The sequence below is a fragment of the Channa argus genome, chromosome 1 (assembly GCF_033026475.1).
Source record: "Channa argus isolate prfri chromosome 1, Channa argus male v1.0, whole genome shotgun sequence".
Lineage (NCBI taxonomy): Eukaryota > Metazoa > Chordata > Actinopteri > Anabantiformes > Channidae > Channa > Channa argus.
Window position 1 is genome coordinate 19,515,101 of NC_090197.1, and position 24,864 is coordinate 19,539,964.

At 39.3% G+C, this 24,864-nt stretch overlaps 1 protein-coding gene across 31 annotated transcripts in view; it reads left to right on the forward strand.

Moving 5' to 3' along the window:
- The window catches only part of adgrb2 (adhesion G protein-coupled receptor B2), a 217,436-nt gene that overhangs the window by 162,654 nt on the left and 29,918 nt on the right, over positions 1-24,864 (forward strand). For 27 of the 31 annotated variants that reach the window (XR_010914464.1, XR_010914472.1, XR_010914463.1 and 24 more), the window contains 9 exons: positions 7,606-7,709; positions 8,041-8,143; positions 8,586-8,736; positions 12,885-12,954; positions 14,080-14,146; positions 18,030-18,115; positions 19,783-19,881; positions 22,418-22,517; positions 24,038-24,109. Coding sequence is in view for 24 of the 31 variants with exons in the window: in XM_067505318.1 (XP_067361419.1) it covers positions 7,606-7,709; positions 8,041-8,143; positions 8,586-8,736; positions 12,885-12,954; positions 14,080-14,146; positions 18,030-18,115; positions 19,783-19,881; positions 22,418-22,517; positions 24,038-24,109 (852 nt within the window). In the remaining 7 variants the exon portion in view is untranslated. The remainder of the gene's footprint in view (positions 1-7,605; positions 7,710-8,040; positions 8,144-8,585; positions 8,737-12,884; positions 12,955-14,079; positions 14,147-18,029; positions 18,116-19,782; positions 19,882-22,417; positions 22,518-24,037; positions 24,110-24,864) is intronic. The other 4 variants (XM_067505187.1, XM_067505196.1, XM_067505211.1 and 1 more) reach the window with 3 other exon arrangements.

The following is a 24,864-nucleotide window of genomic DNA, read 5'->3' on the forward strand; positions in this document are numbered from 1 at the left end:
GCCGGTCTAAGCCCATTAGAAATTGGGGAGGGTTGCGTCAGGAAAGGTATCTGGGCAATCCACTGGGGCGACCCTGAACTCACGGAATAAGCCAAAAGGACAAAAAAAATTAAAATATGTGTGGAAATGTTACGCAAGTCTTGAACCTACATAGAGTTATTATTTCAATCTGCACCTCAACTTCGTCTTAAGCCTGATTTATGCTTTGAATGAAATCCATTCTCTAAGTACCGCATGGCAGATTGCTCTACTTGTATAGTAACTGCTGTTAAATTCATCAACAAAGACTATAACAAAACCAATAGTAACATTGGAAAGTGAGAATTATAATAAAATGAGCTTCTCAACTGGAAAAACTACACAGTAATATGAAAAATAGGTGAAATGCACTTAATGCAAAATCTGTATCTCCTGTGTAAGAACATCTTCTATGGCCCAAAATATCTGTTGATTTAGCCTCTCGTTGCATTTATGCTAAGCATCTTGCATTCAGTGAGCATCTGTCTGTCAGTTGTCAACAAGTTTAAATCTAAGATATTTAGGAGGTCTGTAAGGCTAAACATCTTTAGGCTATAAAGTAGGAATTATACTTGTATTTATGTTCCCCTCCTCTCTATAGGCATTTTCTCTTTTTTGATTAAATGCAAAGAGAGTCAAAATAAGGTCATTATTTTTTCCTACAAAGCTCATACTACTTGAAAACTATGCAACATTTAAATGTAAGTACATATCTGTGACCTATAAACTGAATGTGTCATTCCAGCCACTATTTCTGGTTCCTGTGACTCTTCTCCCAGCTGAACAATATTGACTTTTCCCTTGCCACACAGCCAGCAGGTCGTCCGTGTTGAGTGAAACAGGACTAGGAGGGAAAACACATTGACTTCTGTGACATTTGTGAGCTGTATGTGAGTCATTAGAGATTCATGAATCAGCCCCCGGTACCACCATTAGTCCCAGTGTTGTAGACAGGAAGGTATGGGTCAGTGTTTTGTGTCAATAATGCTCAGTTAGGAGCTGTTGTGGCCAGTGCTGAGTGCACTTTGTTGCTTTAGGGTGCTCTAGAGTTATCTTTTTTCTAGCTGATATTGCACAGACTAAATTTGCCAACATAAGATAAGACAATACATGCAAACACAGCAACAACTGTATACTGTAGGTATGGATGTATACACCTTCACACACATGAACATGCATGTATACAAGTCTGAACACACAAGGATACACACACACACACACACACACACACACACACACACACACACACACGTTTACTGTAACCAGGATGTGTGGCTGTTGGAGCAGAGCTGAGTATCAGCAGCCCAGCTCTGACAGCTTATCCTGGGCCACGGCGCTAGGGACAAGGGGGGGGTTGAGGATTAACCTCCATGTTTAATAGAAAAGGGAGGGGGAGAAGGGTGGGGGGGATTTAGAAGCAGTGCTGCCATTACAGGCCGTTTACAGTGGAGTGAGGGATAGCCAGTTAATCCTGTTTACTTTCTATAGCCTCTGAGATTTCCGTGTGTGTTTATGTGTGTGTGTCTACAGAGAGACCTTCACTATCAGACACAAGACAGAGGTTGTTTTGGTGGGGTGGGGGGGGGCGAGTTGACTGGGCGAGGTCATGAGGCCATACAATAAACCAATCCACTTCCCTACCCAAATAAACGCAGTGAGAATACAAACTGTAAGGATATGTTTGGACTCCTTGCCTCCGCAGTGCTCTTGGGATTTGGAGTTGGAGGAGGTATTGGCCTTATAAAAGTAATTTTAACACGTTGTGACTCTGGTGAATCAAGTCGCTTTTACCGTACGTCTCTGCTTTCTTTCTGTCAGCACATAAGGCCACAGTCGACACAGGCTGTGTCGACATGGCAATTAATAATAAATTACACTTTCTGAGTGGCTCTCTCAAACTTGTTTTGAAAGCTACAGTGGGAATTGCTGGCTGTGCTTTCCTATGCAAGTAACCAGAAATAGGAGTTAAAAGGTCAGTGGTTCGAACTGCACCTGAGACCTTGATCCAGTCAGTGCAAAACACACACACCCCCACAGCCACACTCACTTTCAAGTGGATAAAAAACAACACAGTGGCTATGGAGAAGAGGGGATGCTTTCCTGTGTTTCCGTAACTAATTTATAGGCCAATTACTGTATCAAAGCAATTTTCTCAAAAAGAACAATATATGAAGAGATGTCTGCTTCTCCTGTAAGGGCTTTCTCACAGCTTTTTTGCCTACCATGCTAAATGCCTTTGGTCCAATCATTCTCAGAAAATGATTGTGTCTACTTGAGATGAATTGAAGCCGTTTTCTCTGCTGTCATTAGTGCTCACCGGCACCTAATCAGAGTGGAAAAATCTCACAGCTGGCTCTATTATTTAGGCTACTAATGGCCAAAGCACTTGATTTGACTGTGGGGGAATGATAGCGATGATTGAGGCACTAAAAGATTGCAGGTCATATTTTACTTTAATATAACTTAACTAGAGACAGCTTAGAAAAAGAAACAAGGCTGGTCCCACATGAAGAAAGAGTACAAAGTTACAGTATGCACAAATCTTGCACTTGTCAACTGTAGTTAAACTAAAAGGGGTTGCTAAAATATGTGAGATAATCTAAATTTTTAATCCATTGTAACAAATTAAATGTTAATCAAAGACTTATGGAAACAGTGACAAAATAAACAGGTCAAATGATGTAGCTGTGTTTTTCTGACTGAAGATGCATAAGAACTGAAGGTGTGATTTGCAAGGGTAGGTGTACTTTATGCTGTGATCATAACTGTTGTCACAGGACCCTTCAGGTACCCTGAAGAAAAGATAAATCTTAGTCCTCTTGACTTTAATCTAGAGTTTTATGGTTTGTCTCATGCTGTGCTGGATACTCAACATTTTGGTTCAACAAGCAGCACTAAAATCAAAGAAAAAAAAAAGTAGGATAAGGACATGGACTTAATGGATGACGTTAAATTTAAAGCTGTGATGTGTCTGACGTTTAGGTTGCTAAATAGTGACAAGAGACTTGAGCTCAGAAGTTGATATTAGTTTCTACTTACTTTATAGTGCATGATATGCTGTATTATGTTTGGTATTTTATAGAAGTGTCCAAATTTTGAGTGTGAAAATCTGTTCACTATATAGTGCACTCAGAACTTCCACAATGGAATGAAAATTGGTACAGCATGTACACTACTTTCTGCTAACAATCCCACAATGCAATGCTCCCTTTTAGAGATAAGAAAATAGAGTGCTGTTTTTTTTTTTGTTTTGTTTTTTGGTCGTCCAACCCAGAAGCCAGCATCTTCCTGGTTCCCTCAAGAAAAAGAAAAAAAATATGTCCATTGGAAAAAATAAAAAAATTTGAATTTTGCAAAAAATAAGCTCTGTGATTCAGAAAATGTACATGTTCTGTACAGTGAAATAAGGTCGCTTGATTAAAACATCACCACCTTTAAATTTCCAATTTGTAGTCGCACAGTGACCTGATAAAGTTAGTGACTCACATTTTATAAACCCAACAAGACTGAAAGATTGCTGTAAAGTTTCATTTAGCCACCTGTTAGCAAGAGCCTTGTTTTAGACCCGTAAGAGCTTAAAAAATAGCATGGGTTGGGTATTTATTAATGGATTTTAGTTCAGATAATAAAATGTGAAAACCATGAACTTTGAACAAAGGAACCAAACGTACAAAAAGGCTAATTATATTCCGGGTTCATTAACTTTTTTTCTGAGAGCTCAACCAGTTATTAGGGATGACGCAATATAAACAATTAATAATAAGTGTCTGTAATCTCTATTGACTGCTCCCTATTGAGTGGACTATTTACTGTATGTTATACAAAGAGTAATGAATTATTAAATAGGAGATTTTGGACACAGCCAAAGCCTATCCACCTGAATTATGTAGGGTATGCTCATTTCACCTAAATAATATAGTAAGTAATATTTACCCAGTGCCATGAGAGGAAAACAGATGACAGAATAGCAGAAACTCAATGTTAGCAACATGATAAAGCGACTGTGGTGCAGGAAGTAGAGAGGTTGTCCACCAATCTCGTACTTGTTGGGTCAATCCCCGGCTCCTCCAGTCACATGTCAAAGTGTCCTTGAGCAAGACACTTAGTTGCTCCCATTGAGTGTTGGCCAGGTACATTAGCAGCTCCCTCATCGGTGTGCGAGTGTGTGTGTGTGATTGTGAGTGCGAATGGGTGAATAAGAAGCAGTGTAAAGCGCTTTGAGTACCAATAGGTAAAGTGTTTCAGTATTTCCAGGATTTTAGAGACATTTCTGAAATCTTGTGGCCTACAATGTTTGATTTTGTTACAGCTTTAATTAAAAAAAAAAAAAAAATGGTGATGGATGTTGCAATTTGATGACCTTTGAAATTGCAGGATCACAAATAATGAGGATTGACTGAATTAGTTGTTGTGATTTTTACATTGCAAAGACCTGGAGGAACTGATTTTTTTTTTTTTATATCATCCTAATAACATCTTACCCAACATTAACAGATTCTATGGCTTTGTAGTGGCTACAAGTATCTGGTGAACTTATTGGCACATCCAGGCATATATATATATAAAATAACTGAAGTATTCATTGAGTTCACATTTTCTGCCATCTATTGAGTGGAAGAGTAATTGTCACTTGACTTTTGGCTCAGCTTTGTTCTGTGCCAACTCCTTGGGGAAATAAATGGCCCTTTATACAGTAAATGATTCACTAGCTTCTTGCTAACTTATCTGTCTTCTGTTGGTGAAATTAAAGCAGAGTGTGTGTGTGTATACACACACACACACACACACACACATACACACACATATCCTTTGGATGATGCATTTGTGGAATTACAGTTCATTACTTGAGTTCAGTATTGTGTGATGTTACTACTGAATGTCTTCCTGCATCCCCTACATTAGTAAAAGGGATAGCAGAGGAAATGGAAAAGAAGTAGTGAGGTACAGAGGAGCATGGGGTGAAAGAGGGGGATGAGAGAGACTGCTGTGGAGTGAGAAATAGGTAAAGGTAAAGAGGGAAGAATAGATCCCATTGAGAGAGAAAAGAGGGGAGGGGAGCGGATAGGTACAGGAGGGGAGGGAGGACTGTCAGTGAGAGGAGATAAGTAGGTTAAACTTCCTGAGCTGAAAATAGCTATCTTCTCCATCACATGGTAGCCAAGCTGCCCAGGGGAGCCTGGCCATATACAACAGAGCCTCAGCACACTCTTACTAATCTGTAGTCTCTCCCAGTGCTTTTCTCTCTTCTAACACACACAAAACATAGGCAACATCTCCTTCAAATGCAACATCTATTTAGGACAGGGCACTTTTCTGACACTGTAGCCTCAGGTGGGATGTGTTGTGTTTGTATGGGCGTAGTTTTATTTATTTATTTTTTCCATTTACCATTTAGTAGCATCCTTCCATGTTATGAGCTTAATCTTATCAAATCTACACACACCAACTAAGGAGACAATGTCAGACCAATCATATGTTGCATAAAGTTAATATTGAGTAAAAGTAATTGCATTGCCTAAGTGGTAGAAGGTCATGTTTTACAAATTAAAAGAGAGAAAGAAAATGAAATTCACTAAGCTGCTGAAAGTGTGTGTGTGTGTGTGTGTGTGTGTGTGTGTGTGTGTGTGCGCCCTACTGTAGTCATTCCCCAAGCATCTTCCATGTTTGATCTGTGAGGCCTCAAAAAAAAAAACACAAATGCCTTCATATTCTTTGACCTTCCTCTCTACATAAAACCAAAACACAGGGAGTCTCTGTTGTCTCTGACTCTCCTCCTAGGCCGTTCCCTTCCCAAAGCAGCTGCTTGTGATACCCCCATCTTTCTCTTTTCTTGTGTGTCTTTCTTTTTTAATGTGGCGGTTTTGATTATGTTTCACCTCCATTCCTTTCTCCTAGTGTTTGTGTATGTGTACTGTATTGGTATTCCAGTCGATTCCACTTTCCTCTGGAGAAATTGGCTTCCTATGATGGGCCAAGGGAAACAACTAAAATGGAAGCTTTGACTCACACTCGTTTTTTTTCCTTATCTATTTTTTCCTCCTCCCACTCTTTGCTTTCTCTTACTGGTTCTTAACTCTTCCCACTCTATGTCTTTCTGTTTTTCATTCCTTCTCCTTTTTAGTTTGCTTTCTTTTATCCACTCTCGTGCTTTCCTCCTCTGCCTTCAGCTCATCTTGAATAGACAGACACAGACATTTATGCAGCTTAAACACTGACTCTCAATTACTTGGCACATCTGTCTGGACGTGCTTTTGTGTGCAAGTATGAACTTTATTTCGAGAAAAAAAGCCACGTTGCGTGGTGCACGTGTGCGCACAGTGATAAATCTTTGGGGCGAAAAGGAAAGGCTAGCCACCGTAGGGGGTAAACTGAGGTAAATTGTGTGATTGAGATCTTAAAAGCAGGCCAAACATCAAGCCCATTTGGGACGCAGCGGGATGTATGCTCTTCGCGCAGCTTCATTTGTCTGTTGCTCATCGTTTCAAAGGCGCACCTCAAGAGAGAGAGGCGAAGCAGAGGTTCACTGTACATCATGACCTAAATTGCTTAATTATGCTCTATGGTCTAGTGCTCTTACCCTTGTACATGTACAAAATTAAACAATGGTTGTAAATGGATGCATGGAGAGTGTGCACTTTTCTTAGGCCTTCATAAGTGTGTATTCTCTACTTTAACACTTGGTTGACTAACTCAGTCAGTCATAATAAATAACACTTAGTTGAAACTATAATTATATGTGATGTAGGTGATGCCAGGAATTGTTACATAGGTGATATCCCATGGTCAGGATAGGTGCACTACTTTTAACAAATAACTTAGATAATAATTATGTGTTATTATCCAACTGCATCTAACTGACTCTTGTAATTCTAATTACAGGTAATTGCATATAATCAGCAGGCTATGATTAAGATGGGCTACCAAAGGGAATTCAACTAAGGGTAGTGTAAGAGTTAATAGATGCTGTAAGTGCAAAGCAGGAACTTTGCCAGCATTTAATCTATACAGGCCAGCAAATTAACAGGATTTGTTCTAATCAGCTTTTACTTTACCTTACACATATGCCGGTAATCTATCCAGCTATGAATTAAGCTAAAGCTTATATATCCTATTCATATGAAAACCCTGAATATGACACTGAATTTTACCCTAATGTTAACCCTCTCTTTAGAAGCGGGGCTGTAAAGCCGATTGACACAGCTTAGTTAGCACTGGCATTATAAATACTGCAAATTTAAAACTATAGCTTTAAATACAGACGTGTTTTATTGTTGTTTTATCTTATTTTATCCTCACGTAGTTTAAGATTGCGATGGTTTGGACTGGACTTTGGATTTAGCTTCACATTTAGTTCACATAATAAAAAAACGTCAACCCGTCTTACATTTATCATATTTATGCAAATTTACAAAGGAGAAGAGGTCAAATGCAATTAGTGAGTGTAGGACCAGTGTAGATAAGATAGTGTAAGCCAAAAATAACTCTACTGTTGTCTATGAATCTACGTGAACTCTTTATATAATAACTAGTAACTAGGCCTTCTGCTCTCTCTGTCTCTCCTCTTCACTTGCTCCTCTCCTTCTCCAGGACATGGGTCCTACCAGCCTGCCCTCTGTGCCCCTCATGGTGGGCTGCGGGGTCTCCTGCACAGCTCTGCTCATCCTGCTGCTAATCTATGCTGCCTTCTGGAGGTGAGAACACACTCATATATGCATGTACTTGGTAGAGTCCCAGGTGGGTGAACAGAGGTTATTGTTCTCACTGTTCAGGATTCTACAAACACATAAAGTGTAGTGTGTGTGTCTGTGTGTGTGTGTCTGTGTGTCCTGTGCTATGCCAAATCTCCAATGAGGCCTAACAGGGAATACATGGTTGAAATGCACTCGGGGTTAGTGATTAGTATGATTGGTAACACACATGACAGGTGGCAAAACAAGATAATAGCCATGCAGTGTCCAAAACCATTTAACTTCATGTCTGTCCTGTCTTCCTCTTTTCTGTATCTCCTGCTCTGCTCTGTAGATATATCCGCTCAGAGAGATCAATCATCTTGGTAAATTTTTGTCTGTCCATCTTGGCCTCCAATTTATTGATTTTGGTGGGACAATCTCAAACGCTTAGCAAGGTAAGGCAAACGGCAAACTCTAACACATAGCAAATGGATTTCCACAGTGCTTGCAGCTCTTCTGATTAGCATAACACATAACTAAACCTTTTTCTAATGGCTAGAAACCAAACTGTCAAAAAACAATCACAGGTTTTAGCAGTATACATGATACATTGAGTAAAGACTTTAAAGTGGCAGCTGACAGTTTTGGCACATGGAACACTTCAAGTTCTCTGACTAAGGCAGGCTGCATTGAACAAAATGCGGAGAGCAGCAAACCCATGTTCCACACCTATCAGACTCAGTTTTTCACTGTCCTTTTATATTATGCAGATGTTTCATTTTCCTTTGCTGACTAATTCTATGAGTTGATTCATTATGATACCCCTCACAAAACTACCTTTTCTTACTTTTTTCTATATTTTGCATGTTACTATTTTATCTCTTGCTTTCTCTTTAGGGCCTCTGTACTGTGACTGCTGCCTTCCTGCACTTCTTCTTCTTAGCATCCTTCTGCTGGGTGCTGACAGAGGCGTGGCAGTCCTACCTGGCTGTCATTGGCAAAATGAGATCACGACTCATTCGCAAGCGTTTTCTCTGCCTTGGTTGGGGTGAGCATCCAGTAGAACTTTTTCACACCGGTGTGTGTGTGTGTGTGTGTGTGTAGAGTTGAGGTTTGCGCTCAAGTTTTAGTTATATGGCCTTGTCACACCTGATTTTCATATTGACATATTTGTGATATACAACCCTGATTCCAAAAAAGTTGGGAAGATGTGAAAACATAAATAAAAACAGAATGCAATGAGATGCAATGAAATGAATACATATCAGATGTCGAAAGTGAAACATTTTACCATTTTCATTGTGAATTTGATGAAGGCAACATATCTCAAAAAAGTTGGAACAGGGGCAAAAAATGCTGGCAAAGTAATCGCTGCAAATCAAAAACAAATGGAGGAGCATTTGAAAAATAATTAGGTTAATTGGCAACAGATCAGTAACATGACTCTGTTAAAAGGAGCATTTCAGAGAGGCAGAGCCTCTCGAATGTAAAGATTGGCAAAGGTTTACCAATCTGTGACAAACTGCTTCTAAAAATTGTGGAACAATTTCAGAAATATGTTCCTCATAGTACAATTGCAAAGACTTTGAAGATCCAACTATCTATAGTATATAATATCTTTAAAAGATTCAGAGAATCAGGATGAATCTCTGTGAGCAAGGGACAGGGCCAAAGGTCAAAACTGGATGTGCATGATCTTCAGGCCCTGCATTAAATGGAATGATTCTCTACTGGACATCACTGCATGGGCTCGGGAACACTTCCAGAAATCACTGTCTGTGAACACAGTTCACTGTGCAATCCACAAGTTAAAGCTGCATCATGCAAAGAAGAAGCCATATGTGAACAGGATCCAGAAACTCTGCCGTGTTCTCTGGGCCAAAGCTCATTTAAAATGGTCTGAGGTAAAATTGAAAAATGTTCTGTAGTCAGATAAAATCAAAATTTGAAATTCTTTTTGGAAACCATGGATGCCATGTCCTGCGGACTAAAGAGGAGAGGGACTATCCAGCTTGTTATCAGCAGACAGTTCAAACTTCTGCATCTCTGATGGTATGGGGTTGCATTAGTGCCTATAGCGTGGGCATCCATCAATGCTGGAAAGTACATAGAGCTTTTAGGGCAACATATGCTCCGAACCAGACAATGTCTCTTTTAGGGAAGGTTTTGCATATTTTAGCAAGACAATACCACACCACACACTTCTATCACAATGGCGTGGATTCGCAGGAGAAGACTCTGATCAAATCAGACTCTGATCTGGCCTGTCTGTAGTCCAGACCTTTCACCAATAGAAAACATTTGGCGCATCATAAAGCAAAAAATTCAGAAACAAAGCCCGGAACTGTTGAGAAACTAGAATCCTGCATCAGACAACATTCCTCTCCTAAAACTCTAAAATCCCAGACATTTATAGACAGTTGTTAAAAGAAGAGGGGATGCTACACAATGGTAAACTTCACCCTCTTCCAACATTTTGTGAAGTGTTGCTGCCATCAAATTCAAATATTTTCCATTTAATGGTAAATTGTCTATTTTAACATCTGATATGTTGTTTATATTCTATTGTAAATAAAATATGGATTAATTAGATTAACAAATTGCATTCAGTTTTTATTTACGATTTCACATCTTCCCAACTTTTTTAGAATCAGAGTTGTGATGATTGATTACTTCTGTAGGTAGCTAACAGTCTAACAGGACAACAACACAATGACACAATAACTTAATTAAAAAACAAAAACAAATTGTGTCTGCCATTTTTTTGTGTCTTGGATTATGTTCTGTTGTTAAAGAAATTACTTTTCCTTATTATTAGTTACATTAGTGATCATTACTGAGACAAAGACATTGTGTTACCATAATTCAAGCTGCTGTTTATCGGCAGCTAAATCGATTTCCGAAGCAAAGATAGTTATGGGTCATGAAGAATACAGTTAATTGGAATCATTCTATCCGATTCTATAGGCGCCTGCAGGGTTCTTTCATTAAAACCATTGTTATTTTCTCTCAGAATTGTATTTATTCTTTGTTCACAACTGCTTGAACTCATACTTTCCTATTTAGATTAAGATACTAAATATTGTTTTACTCTTTTAACTCTATAAGTAGTTTTTTTTTTTTGTTTGTTTGTTTTTTTTAGACCAAATAAACATCGCATAACTTTCACATGCGTGTGCATCCATAAAAGCATATGAAAACACTGCCCTGACAGAGAGACATCATTCATCTTGACTGGCAACATCCTTCATAAGCATCAGCATTATCTGTACTTGGCACTGTAAGGTATACTGTTTACATGGTTTCCCAGAGATCGTGTCAGTCATTTTGACCAGTACAAGATGTGTTAATAGCTTGAATTCCTGTAATTACTACATTTGGAAGGACTCATCAGTATTATAGTGGCTTTCAGCATAACACTTACAATAACTGCTGTTGCTGAAATATGAACTGTGTGCCAGAGGATTTTCTGCATAACAAATGAAGATGCTTTTCTGAATTGGGTGCTGATTGAACCACTGTTGTGTGACATAAATTGGTGATGGAGAGCAGCAGACAGGCTTTTTTGCACAAGAAAATGTAATAGATTATCGTGTGGTTGTGTTGTCTGCATTATGCTTAATAAACTTCATTTGCTGTCTCCTCATTCAAAATATTTTTTTCTACTTACAGTCCTTTGTTTAACGAAAGGCTTTTATTACAGTTTATAATGTGATTTCATCTGCTGTAGCCATTGTGAGTTGCATACAAACTCACACAGGGTGTCAAACTATACAATTATAGTGCAGGTAATGCCACTTCCCTATGCCTTTCACACATCAATAATATAATGTCCTCCTAATGTACTACACAATGATGCAACAGACATAAGGGATGTTAGAGCCTAAAGGAAACAAAGCGAAGCTATCTTGAAGCATCTTTGCCAAAAACCGACAAGATGCTTCGAAATGGCACTTGAAATCACAACACGGCCCCCACCACTGTCACCTTACACACCATCTGCTCATTTCATTTGATATTGATCCCACTAGTCTAATCTGCCAAGTCACTGATGCCCGTACCTGATACTGAGGAAGCAGAATGTATAGATTGTTGTACAGTCTCAGATAGAGAAGGAGATACTGGCACAGTTTGTGTGTGTATGTGTGTGTGTTGAGTACGCAGCTATAGAATTAGCCAGTACACTCACAAATGCCCGTGTAATTCCTGAAACAGTCAGGCAGAGTGGAGAGGATCAAACAGCTTATCCTCCTCACGTCCATTTTGCAATTTTCTCCCCAAATTATGTGATTGAAATCAGTTGCCATGGAAACAGGAGATATGGGGTGTGACTGGATCTGTGTTAGATTAGCAGGAGAAGCATGTACGGCCAAATGCATAGGTGTGTGCTCACCGTATTATATACCGGTAAATGGTAGATTGATGTTGTTGTCTAATTGAAACTTTGCGCATGTTGGTTAGTGGACCAGCCTGGCTCCCCACCATCTTATTTGTTAATGTTAATGTGACTTTTTCTAATTGCTTTTCATTTGCAGCCATAATCACAGCTTTGTTAATTACATGAATATTTCAGAGCCAAGCTCATTACGGGCCCAGCATATTTCCTTCTTTTTCTGGCACGCTCTCTGTGATACTCAGTCTCTCTCTCTCTCTCTCTCTCTCTCTCTCTCTTTCATTTATACACACACATACCCACACACAGACATACACAAATTGCTTGATTTAGCTAATTAATGCATGACTTATTGACCACTCGAAGTTATACCTCACATTTTCATAGACTCCTTCTCTCCTTCTCCACTCACATGCTCACAAACACACACACACACACATGCACGCATGCTGGGCTGGAAGGTCACCAATGGCAGTGTTAATGCACACTGCAGATATACGGACACACACTGAATGCAATGGAAATGTCCTGAATTGCTCAAAACACTGCTTCCATCCCTGCAATAAACTGTGATCCGAGCCTTGTTGTCACACCTGTAGCTAGACCCACATGTTGTGCAGAGCACATGGGCTTTCCTACGCAGTTTTAATTGCATATGCACGTTACACGTTGCATTGCAGCTCTGCATATGAACCAGAAGACACATGGTGTTGTTCACTCTGGAGAATCTTTATTTTGCTGAAATCATCCTCATGTTATCCTCAGTTTCTCCCTTTTGATCTTTCTCTCTCTGACTGCTGCAGGTCTTCCAGCCCTTGTTGTAGCAGTGTCGGTGGGTTTTACCAGAGCAAGAGGTTACGGCACGGCCAACTAGTAAGTCCAGCATCTTAACCAAATACTAGCCTCTGATTAGTCTTTGGATGAGCTGGAGCCACAGCGAGATCCATTACTTGCCTTTATTGCTGACCACACAAAGCAAAAAGTTTCCCTTTTCTATGTAAAATGATGTCTCAGTCTTTTCCCTAAATCTAGGGTCTACTTTATAATTGTTGTATTTTTTATACAGTTTTACTTTATACCATAGCAGGGGTGGCCATTTAGTGAATGCTATGCTGTAAACAGCTGAATGTATAAACCCATAATGTATTTTTCGTTTTTATCACATGAACAACCAGTCTATCCATACAGCTGCTATACGAGCTTTTTCTTATCCTGTGTCTCAGGGGCACTTCAGCCTGTCTCTCTCTACATTTGGCAAAATGCAGATCAAATCTTTGTGCTCATTAATTTGACATAATACAGTGTTCCTGATATCAAATGTTAGAGGGCTTTGGATATTCTACAAGATAAGAGAAATTAAAGCCCTGAAAACTATTTTTAAAGTCATTTCTCCCATGCAGTCATTTCATGTGAGGGTGAAAAATCCCCAGGTGATATTTAAATAACAAACTTTCAGAGTCAAAAAGAGTCATGTAAAGTTTTGTTGGACAAGAAATGCTCACAAAAAAATCTCTTATCTAATCAGTGGTATAACAGATTCAGTGAAAACACTGTTTACAAATTTGCTTCCTCTTACTTAACATCCCATTAATTTGAAGATTGCATATTAGCTTCTAGGCTGTGTGGTTTTCATCTTCAGCATTCTCACCACTGAGTTACAATTAAGACGACATAGGGGCTTCAGTGTGCTGTGATGACATCACTGGAGGACACATTTAAAGTCATTAAATCTTAAGTAGCTTTCACACCAAATGAAATTTCACAAGACCATTTACAGTTTGAGGATACGTTTTAGGTAATCTACGTAATAAATTTGCTCTGCACTGAGGGCAATATTTACAGAAATGTAGAAATGACTGCCTTATCCCTCACTAAGGACATTTAAATAAATGTGATACTTAATTGAGTGTGTACTTGTCTTTAATTACTTGACACAGCTGTGATTTTGCTGTGTGTTTCTACTTAAAACATTTCTCTGTTCCTCTGCTTTTCCTCCAGCTGCTGGTTATCATTGGAGGGTGGGCTGCTTTATGCTTTTGTTGGGCCTGCTGCTGTCATTGTGCTGGTGAGTCTATCCAGCATACTCTCCACCCTCGTCACGAGGTACCGTCCGTTTCTGCCAAGCCAGACTCTCTCTCACTTTCACTGGTCAGATTGCGTAACCCGACAAATATATTGCTAAGCTACCCTCAGAGCTTAGAGCTTTAAAGTAGTTGCCTATTGACCTCTGAGGATATTCCCTGCACTCCAACATTCGCATGTGAGCAAACACAGCCGGGCTGTACACGACAAAATGATGAGAGAAGCACTTTGATCCTTGACTTTAAAATGTCAACCCAGAAAAACTGAAGTATATTCCAGCAGACAAGAGCTTCCCAGCAATGCAACACATGCCTGGCCGGAGTTGTAACCCAGCAGCCAAACCTCTCACTTTAATGTGTACTTTTTTATGTATGACTCACCGTACCCCATATGCCTAAGACTAAATCCTTGTTTTTACATGATAAAGATCTATTTTCAGACATACAGAGCTCACTAATAGCGTGTGCCACAGTCACATCTTTTGTTTGTTTTCCCACTTGCTATAAAACAGACAATACCTTTTATTCCCCCGCAAAATTCAGTCCATTGATTGCATCTCCGTGGTGTTTTATTAATTGTTGTTGTGGGCTGTTTCTCGTATTAGCTTATTTCTCCTAAATGAAATCATGGCTGCATATTTCCACCACAAAAATCTGAATGGGGTTCTAAACATGAGTTTGATAATTGCTGCTGTTTCGTGTGTATCTGTGTGTGTGTGTGTGTCTCTGTGTGTGTGTGCGTGTGCGTGTTTGCTCATGTGTAGAGATTTTCTTTTCTTGTTTCACACTTACATGTCAGTCTGAGATGGCATCACAGGTGTGCAGTGTGATGTGCAGGTTGTAGAAGTACATTGCTGACAAGAGAACAGCAGTTTGGCATTTTCTTCAAGCTGCAGTTTGGGCTTCATGTAGACACAGGATTTTTTATAGATTTCCAATACTACACTTATTTAAAGGGTGCACATAGAAAGCACAGAACTGACACTGATAATGAATCGGTCATTGAATTACAAACCCTATTTTCAGAAGAGCTGAATTTTCTTTTTTCTAAAATGCACTAAAAACAAACATTTATGATTTGTCACCCTGAAAAAAGTACAAAAAAAGTGTTCACATGACCAACTCAATTGTTTTATGCAAATATAAACAAATTCACAGTTTGATGCCTGCAACACACAGAAGCAAAACAAGAAACACAAGTGTATAAAATAATGTAGCTACATCCTCCTGGATGATTTTAAAATTAATTGCTAAGAGGTGAGGGGTTCATGATTGACTAGAAAAGAGGCACTTTGGAAAAATGTTGTCTCTTAACACAGTCCACTGCTGCATCCAGAAATGCATCTTGAAACTCACACATCAGTTCTGTGCAGAAACACTGCGGAGTTGTTTGAGCCTGAGCTCAAGATGAACTGAAAGACAGTGAAAAAGTGTTCCACAGCAGGCAAAAGACAATAAAAAGGCCATCTAGACTGTTGTACTGTAAGTGAAAAGGCATTCTGATGTGTCGGGGTGGATCACTGCCCATGGGCTAGCTAACTTGCATATGGATGAGGAGACATGTGCTGCCAACAAGAAAACTTCTTTTCTGGGAAGTCAGTGGATATTTCAGCAGGAAAATGCCAGGCTTCATTCTGCACATGCTACCACAGCATATCTTTGTAAACACAGTCCCGACTTCTTTAGAAATTGGGTTTGTAGGTGACCCTATCACATGTTAATATTGCCTTCTTCTAACAGTCAAGTTTAGGTATTTGTGGTCTCTGTTGAAAATTTTACAGCCATTAGGGGAAATCAATAGATGGTTCCTTTTTTGTAAGAGTTTTATTTTTCAGTTTCTGGTGTTGTCTTGGTCGGTGTCCATGTTTCTGCCATTTCTACCTTCACATTGTCGATGTACACTTCACAACCCAGCTGCTACATGTTGGTCCCTTGTCCCCTGGTGTTGTTGCTGGGGCCCCACTCTAACAAACAGCTGTAATGAGAGTGGGACGTTGGACAGAGAAGCACAGACCTTCCCACAGGACTCTTCTCTAATTAATGAACCTGGCCTTGGGCAAATAGCAGAGCAGGATGATGCCGACTCACAGAACTAGGGTCAGACATGACTTGCATAACAATAGGGCTCTCACAATCTGGTACATTGTAGGTAGTTGTCTGCAGCAGCAGCACCAAAGGAGATTAGAGAGAGAGTTTTTAGTGAATTGTAAAAGCTGCTAGATAAACCATAATGTAGATGTAGCAACAAAATAAGCTTGAAGTAAAAATCTAGCTTCTGCCAAAGCTGCAAAACTAGACATTCACCTGCTCACATCAAAGTTAGACTGCTCAACTACTTTTCCTTAGGATTTCTATCCTCAGTGTATAGAATATCAAAAAGGTTTCTACCTAGCCAGAAGCTACACTTGGTGACAGAGGAGGCACTGCACACACAGTACACTGTAGGAATGCAAGACCTAATTCACTGCATTGTTAAATTTACCTTTGAAAAAAAACACAAAAACACACACACACAGTGCTGCGCAAAACCCTTAATGTTTGGAAGAAGAGAAGTACGGGACAATGTGGCAAATCAGGATTATAAAGAACATGCTACCAGAGTAGAAAATCTCCCATATGGGCAGGATTTCAGAGAACTACAGAGGTCTACATGTGGCAGGCCTTGGCTCAGATCTGCTTGTGCATGTGTCTAATAGAATTTGTATCACTGGGTCACTGTGTCCAGATGTTTGGCAAGCTTAGCTTTGGGCTCTGCATTAGTAAGAGAATCCGGGAAGAAAAGCAGTTCCCCCCCATTTATTTTATGCAATCACATATCATGGACATATCACTGTTTAAATAATTACTGCACACTGACTGTTTGGTTTTAAGCACAGCATTTATATGAAACCACAGTTTACACCAACTAGTACAGCACAAATACCCTGTTACTATGGTACAGGGTACCCCGTAAGTCTCCAATTTTGCGACACACAAACACATGTGAGAACACAAATGGCAGGAAACATTCCGACAAATGTTTCAGTCTAAACATAAACTATATGTTTGTAAGGCCTCAGTGAGACATGCATATTGCCTTGGTGAGAAACACTGAATGCAAACATGCCCATTGTACTTTTCTTTTTCTTACAAGAAAACTCCACAAAGCACCTTTAAAGTGTGCACATATCTTCCTGATGCAATGAATAGTTGGTTGCATAGCATCAGCACTGCAACCCAGACTTGTCATTAGTGGCCAGAAGCAACACAGCAATAGACTGTATGGTGTTGAGTTTGCTTTTACATCAGTATTGAGTCAGTTCTGAATTGAAAAAAAAAAAAAGTGATTTATGAGCAACTGACCATATGTGTTATGTTTATTGCTTTTGTGACTCTGGCTTTTGTGTTTGACTTGGCTTTGACTGAACCATTATACAGCACATTTATGCTTTTATTGCCATAACATGTGCCCACTAATATTTAAAATTAACAACAACGTTCTGATTAGATGTAAGGTAACACTGTACATACATTTTTTGACATTTGCATTAGTTCTCATAATGTTGCTCTATTCAAAACATTGCCATCCTTGTAGCATGTATAAGGTGTTGGCAATTGTGCCAAAACTGTAAGTAATAGCTGTGCACTATGACATGTGATATGTATGCTCTGTGTACAACTACCTTGAAAAAAGTCCCTGGGAGCCCTGACAGCAAAAAGTCACTTACAGTGTTGAGTCGAGGGGACAATTAAAAACCTTCACCTTTAATCAACTGAAATGTTGAGACAAATTCAGAAAAACAGTCGTACGGTGCACAGATTGAATCCCTGGTGGCAGCCCATCTATTACAGCAATTCTTTTCCAATTCTCTTCTCTGTCTCTCTCAGGTGAATATGCTTATTGGAATTGTGGTGTTTAACAAGCTCATGTCTCGAGACGGCATCTCAGACAAATCTAAAAAGCAGCGAGCGGGGTAAGTTAAGTTCCCAAACCTCTGCACCTTATATACACACACACACACACACACACAGTATATTAACACACATTGCTGCAATACACACACTGTTCACTCATCCGTCTTGGTGGGAACTGGCTTCAGATTTGCTACATTCAATATTTTCTTTACCCTCTGTCAGACTCAAACTCAGGGAGACAACATTTTCTCGGCAACTAACTGTTTTCAAAGGTCTCTGAACACACACCTACTTGCACACCTGTGCCTCCAGTAAAAATAATCCCAAAAAATATGATCCAATTTAGCAAGAAAATGACAAGACATCTGTTATGTTCTGTTGCTCTGTGAAATCTATCAAGATTTTCACTGTCGATACAGTTGCCATCTAGTTTTCTCAGTTTAATGTGACGCTGCTGAAAAGGGTGGATATGAAAATCGATGGCAGATGGAAACCTAATTACATCCTATAAACACCTCGATTATGTGGATGAAACCTTTTGCATTATTGAAATGCTTCTGAACACTTTTCCTCCATTACATTACTTCTGTTAAATCAGTTGGCACTTGTTCACCCTGTTTACTAATCCTACGAGCGGAGATTTCTTCAGCTCACGCAGCCAAACCAGGTTTTCATTTCCATAGCTGATTGATTCCATTGTTTTCCTTCTTTCTCTCTCTCTCTCTCTTTTTCGTTCGTGTCTTTTCTCTCTATCATCACGTCCCTTCCGAGGTCTCTCTCTTTCTGCAAGGGTTAACCGTATTAGCTCCCTGGGGGGTTGATTAGCTTTTGTTACCTGGTGATGCAACCAAGATTAAACCAGCTGATGTGTACAAACACACCCACACACACACACACACACACAAACAGGTGTACCCTTCTTTGTTACAGGGAAAAGTCTGAGTGTTAAGCACATGTACTCTCTGATTCTCAGAAGAGTTTGCATAAATGGAAACACACACACACACACACACACACACAGCAGTTGTGTTGCTAACAGGACAGGCTGTCATTAGCGTAATGTATTTCCTTATGAATCCGTGGAGATGCGGCTGGCGCTAAGGCAATGAGCTGTGATGGGACGCTAATGTAGCATAGCTCGTGCATTGCCCCATCATTCTTTGACACACACATACGCAAACACACACAAACACACAGTTTCTTTCCATCTGAGTAGTCAACTGTAAGTAAACAACCAACGAAGTCTGTTTCGTCCCTCACACAGGTAAAGCTTCATTGTGCAGAGTCACATCTCTAGATCAATACCACAGACACATATCTGCATACACTGTTTGGTGTATTTCCTGTCTGTTTCACTGTAATCTGTTGATCCACATGACTTTGCTGTAACATTAAAATGTTCGTCTCTCACATTCTCTCTACTTGTTCTGAATCAATCTTTGTATTCTGACTGTTTTTCATTGCTGCTACTTTTTAAGATCTGGTTTTAATTTGCCTTTCTTTCTTTTCTCCCACCCCCTCTCCCCCTCCCTTTTTTCTTTTCCCCTTCCTGTCTTTGGTGTCCATGTTTTTTCTCTCTTCTTTTTCTCCTTTTGATTCTTTTGCAAACTGTGACACCTGCAAATTCACATGTTGTCATAACTGGAACTTGTGTTTCCACACATCCCTTCACCAACTCCCCTCTCTCCTGTGTGTGTGTGTGTGTGTGTGTGTGCACATCCTAAAGTGGCCCAGCGGAGGCGCGTAGTCGACTGCTCCTGAAATGCTCCAAGTGTGGTGTGATCTCGAGCACCGCTCTGTCCAGCGCGACTGCCAGCAGTGCGATGTTAGTCCATCTTCATCTATCTTTCATTCTTGTTCTCTCTCTCTCTCTCTCTCTCTTCATTATTCTATGTCTCTACTACTCTTACATGTCTCTTTCTCTCTCCTCTGTGCTGTTAATATGCGGCTGTCAGATATGATGCAGGATAAAATTCAGACTTGTATATATAAATCAAATAAATAAAAATAATTAAAGGAAAAACACCTGCACTGCAAGCTGCTAAGATTTAATGAGAGCATGTTTTAATCCAAAGCAGATTTCTCACAGGTTACACAGAACAAACATGACCTATGTCAAAGACTATTCATAAAGCTTTTTTTTTTACTTCTTTATAGCACAGCATTGTAGAGGTTTAATACATCGGGGAAATACAATGCCAAGAAGCTTATTAATTATGGTAACTGCATTGGACACATTAACATTCTGACCCTCTTCAAGCAATAATTACACATCAAATCCAGATAAATCATAAAAGGAGGACGGACTACAAATCATTTAAAGTACTTTAAATTATAAAATGTCCCAAATATACTACCTATACACAGTAGCTGTAATTGTGCATTACGGTTATTTACATTAGTTTCTGCTCATTATATTTGTACTTTTAAGCAAAGTATAGTCTAATGAATAAGTGATGAGTCATGATAATAGCCATCATAGTTTCTTAATTTAAATTCTTCATGACTTTTGGATTATTATAGACCTGCATCGTTATTAATAAATATTCAATTACTTAAATTCCCTGACTTTTTTTTATGTGTTAGTTGCTGTTACATGCTACCTGTGTTTTTCAGATGCTCTGGGAATTTTAGCACATCTTCTCTAATCAATAATAAGGCTTAGAGGAACAGTTGATTTTTAGGAATCTTTGCTGGGTGTTGACATCAAATTATGAACTATTTTTGCTTACTACATAAGTTGTGTTTTGTTTTTTTCTTAAAAGCTTCTTAATTTTTCTTATGATGGCATTTTAGTACAAAGTACTAAATTTTTGTAACAAGAAAAAGATTTATAGCAATTTAATTCTCAGTATAAAATTGGAGTTTGCTCTCTTAGGAAGAGGTTTGTCATCATAGTTCATGTTCATTGCAGCCAGTCTCTAAATAAAACGCTGTCCTCCTATTTTACTGTCACGAACAATTGTGTCCATATTTAACCAAGTCACCGTGCAAATCCTTCATCAAGCCACAGTGTTTGTTTTGGATAAGCGCTCTGTGTAAAGCAGGGACTCCGGTGGTCTTAATTGTGTTGTTGCATGACTGGATGCCATGATTGGAGGGTAATGGGATGAAATTGCCTATTTGCACGAGTTTGAATCAGTTATTTTGGTGTCATTGGAAACATACTGGGATCTCACAAACCATTACTGACTCTTTTTATGGATCTGCTGATCGCAGATCCACCTGTGTCTCTGCTGAACACACATAGGGTCTGTTATTAGACATACGGTTGTCATTTATATTCACATTTCTTTACTTCTCTACTTCTTTCTCTTGCTGTTGCACTGAACTATTATAAGGTGTTATAACTGCAGTAAGGTCCTTCAAATAATCTGCTTACAGAAATCCTCTGTGTAAACCCATAATCAAAGAGTCTGTGCTGAATGTAGCTTAAATCTGGTAATTTATACATACTCCTTCACCCTCTGTAGCAGTTTTATTAAAAAAAAAACCTGGACGATTTGTCCTCATACAGCTTTAAAGACTGTAACATGGGAATTTCTTTTTTAGAATGAAATAAGCACCATTTGAAAATTATGACAAAGCAGTTCTGAGCTTTTCACACATTCCCCAAATGACTTTATAGCACTTTGAAATATCACTGCTCATTAAAAAAAACACTTATTAGGTGCACTTGCAGTGTTAAGATGTTATTTTATAAATAGAATTTAGCTTGCTGGGGTTCTCTACTGGACCACAGCTATTGCAAGCTCCACATTTTAACATGAGGACAGCACTGCCTTTGGCCATGCACCTCAACAAGGATGTGCACAGTTCTCATAGTACCTGTCCATCTGTCAGACTGATGGTTATAAAACCATGAATATGTGCTCAAACCGCATGAACATTTGAAATTGGTGTGAGTTAAAGACACCCACACACAAACACACATACTTCTCAGAAGCCCCGTGTCAGCACTTGTCAATGGTCTGTTTTTCCCCTCCCCCCTGGGTCTCTGCCTATCATCTCACAGTCCGCCAGCATGACACTTAGTGTGCATCAACCATGTAATTGTGAGCAATTGTCTGTCTCACAACTATCTACATGATTACACATCATCTTCCACTTCTCAGTTAGAATATTAAGTCTACTACAAACCTCTGTGTGCCAATCAGCTTAAAATTGCAAATTACCCACCACCGAATGTTTGACTGATTCATGTGTGTGTGTGTGTGTGTGTGTGTGTGTGTGTGTGTGTGTGTGACTGTATGACTGTGTGAAGGGAGAGAGAGTTATGTGAATAATTTGAGCTGGCCTGTCTGGTTTGAGACTGAACCCCCTGTTGCTTTCCCCACCATCTCCTTCTTCTCTTCTGACAGGGCCTCTCTGTGGAGCTCCTGTGTGGTTCTTCCTCTGTTAGCATTAACCTGGATGTCAGCCGTGCTGGCCATAACCGACCGGCGCTCCACACTATTCCAGGTAATGCATCATACCCTACCACCAGAGGCTCACATTAACACAAATACACCTGTGACCCATCATAATGAGAAAGCAGCTTTAAAAGGTTCTAAATCAACTTTAATGTTCAGGCAGCATTGACATTTTTTTGCTCATGAAGACCGAAAGATCAAACCTGAATAATTCATGTTTAAATAAAGAATATGCCTAAAGGAAATATAGAATAGAAGTAAAAGTAGGATTGAAGAGCAGCACATTGTATAATTCCCATTGATAATAATCTATGAATGAGTGACTGTAATGATTTTTTATGATTTAACATGACTCATCTGACTCATTTCATTCCCATGACAGTGTTTCTCGAATGATTACTGAGTGATTTCAGTGGAGTATTACTGTAAAACAGGGCATTAAAATATTGCCAGTGTTTCCCTTTAGCAAAGATCACTTTACATCAAAAAGGAACATCAAATGTACCGTGTGTAAAAGCTAAAAGTTTAAATTACATCACAGCTGAAAACTGTGGCAAAAGCTCACACTGGTTGTCACGGTATCACAACATCCTTTCACAGAGGTTATAAATAGTGATGATCAAATAAGTGATAAAAAAAGTTTCCCTCTAAACTGAGCTCATGGAAATGTAGTTACACCTCAGCTCCTAAAACAGCTTCTGTAAAGCAAAGTGGTATTTCTCTGACAGAAAAAAAAAGCCAAGATGAAGTGTGGAACTAAGAACTGCAGTAGAACCAAATGTGAACTTCAGCTTAATGATCATTGAAGAAAACACATCAATACTTTCAGCCCAAACAACAGTAATGCACTGCAGCTTTCCAACGTGGTCACAGTCACAGGACACAATCCTCCTCCGTATAAATCAGGATGCTAATAATCAACTGTGATGTGGTTTATGAGTGGGTAGACTGATCTGAATTTCAAGTAATGTAAATTATTAAAGAAGAAAAAATCATTTTGCAGCTATAAATCCAGATGTTTGCTGCTGGAATGACAGCTGCCACACTCACCCCAATGCATTCACACTGACATCGTCTCAGTGGGTGTAAGCAGAATGTGTGCATAGAATTTGTAAAAATTCCATGCACACATTGAAAAAAAATATATGATGTTTTTACAATATGAGAAAAAACATTAATAACACCTGCTTAGACTTAGACTGCTTAGACTGAGAGTGTCTGTGATGTACTGTAGAGGTATCAAAAACACAGCTGCACATTTACCTGATGTTAAAATCATACATAGATCTTAATAATAATAATAATAATCAGGTTATTTGATAAATCATATTATGAATATGGTTAACGGCCATAAAGAACAATAAACAGTGTTGATGGAATGACAAAAGTGAATACAATTACATTTGGAAATATAAAATGTAGCTGGTGTCCATATGATATATCCAAAAAATGCTGCATGTTATACAATGATAGTCAGGCCCCTTCATTGTTTTGAAAAGTTGGGGATCAACTTCAGTTAATTTCACGATGTGCACTAGCTTATAACCATATGTCACATTACTCCTCCAGGTCCTCTTTGCCGTATTTGACTCTGTCCAGGGTTTTGTCATCATCACCGTGCACTGTGCCATGCGCCGAGAGGTGAGTCCAGCCTGCCCCTTTCACCCTGAACTGCTGCTGCTTAATTCAACGTGTGAACCGCACACACATGTTGAGTCCATAGATTTCTAATTCTGCAGCGAGCAGTGACCTCCGTGACCCTCGCTCCCTTTGACAGGTGGGATTCTTGTTAACAAATGTCGTGTTAGATTCGGGGTCAGTTCAAAGTCACAGCAGAACACAAGCGGATCAGTCATGAGAAGGATTAGCATGGTATTTATGTCCTATTTTACACCGCTTCTTCATCATAATGCAGTATGATAGCGCTGTATTGTCCGTCTGATCCAGGGCTGCTTTAAGGAGCTTACTAAGATGCTGTATGGAATAAGACGATAAGTCTCTAACTAATACCCCTTAGCGCCTATTTGCCACAGGCTTTACTCTGTCCCCAGGGATGATGAATTTTAAACTCATTACTGACATACATGTATTCCTGCCTTTGGGGACACACACAGACACTTTGCTTTAGAGTAGCTCATAGTTGGTAGATTGACAATGACATTAATTTTCCATTACTAATACGTCATTTGCTGCTGATGTATGTACACACCATACAGCCTTGCATATATTGAAGAGATCATTAGGAAATTGACTGCACTGCCTAGAATGAGTGAATTTCTAAATGTTCAGAATGCCTGACTGCATTAAATCAATATCAGAAAAAGCAGCAGGGATCAGAGTACAGTAAATCCAGGAATTATTTACTGTAAATGAATGAAAATCCCCTGCAAGAGAGA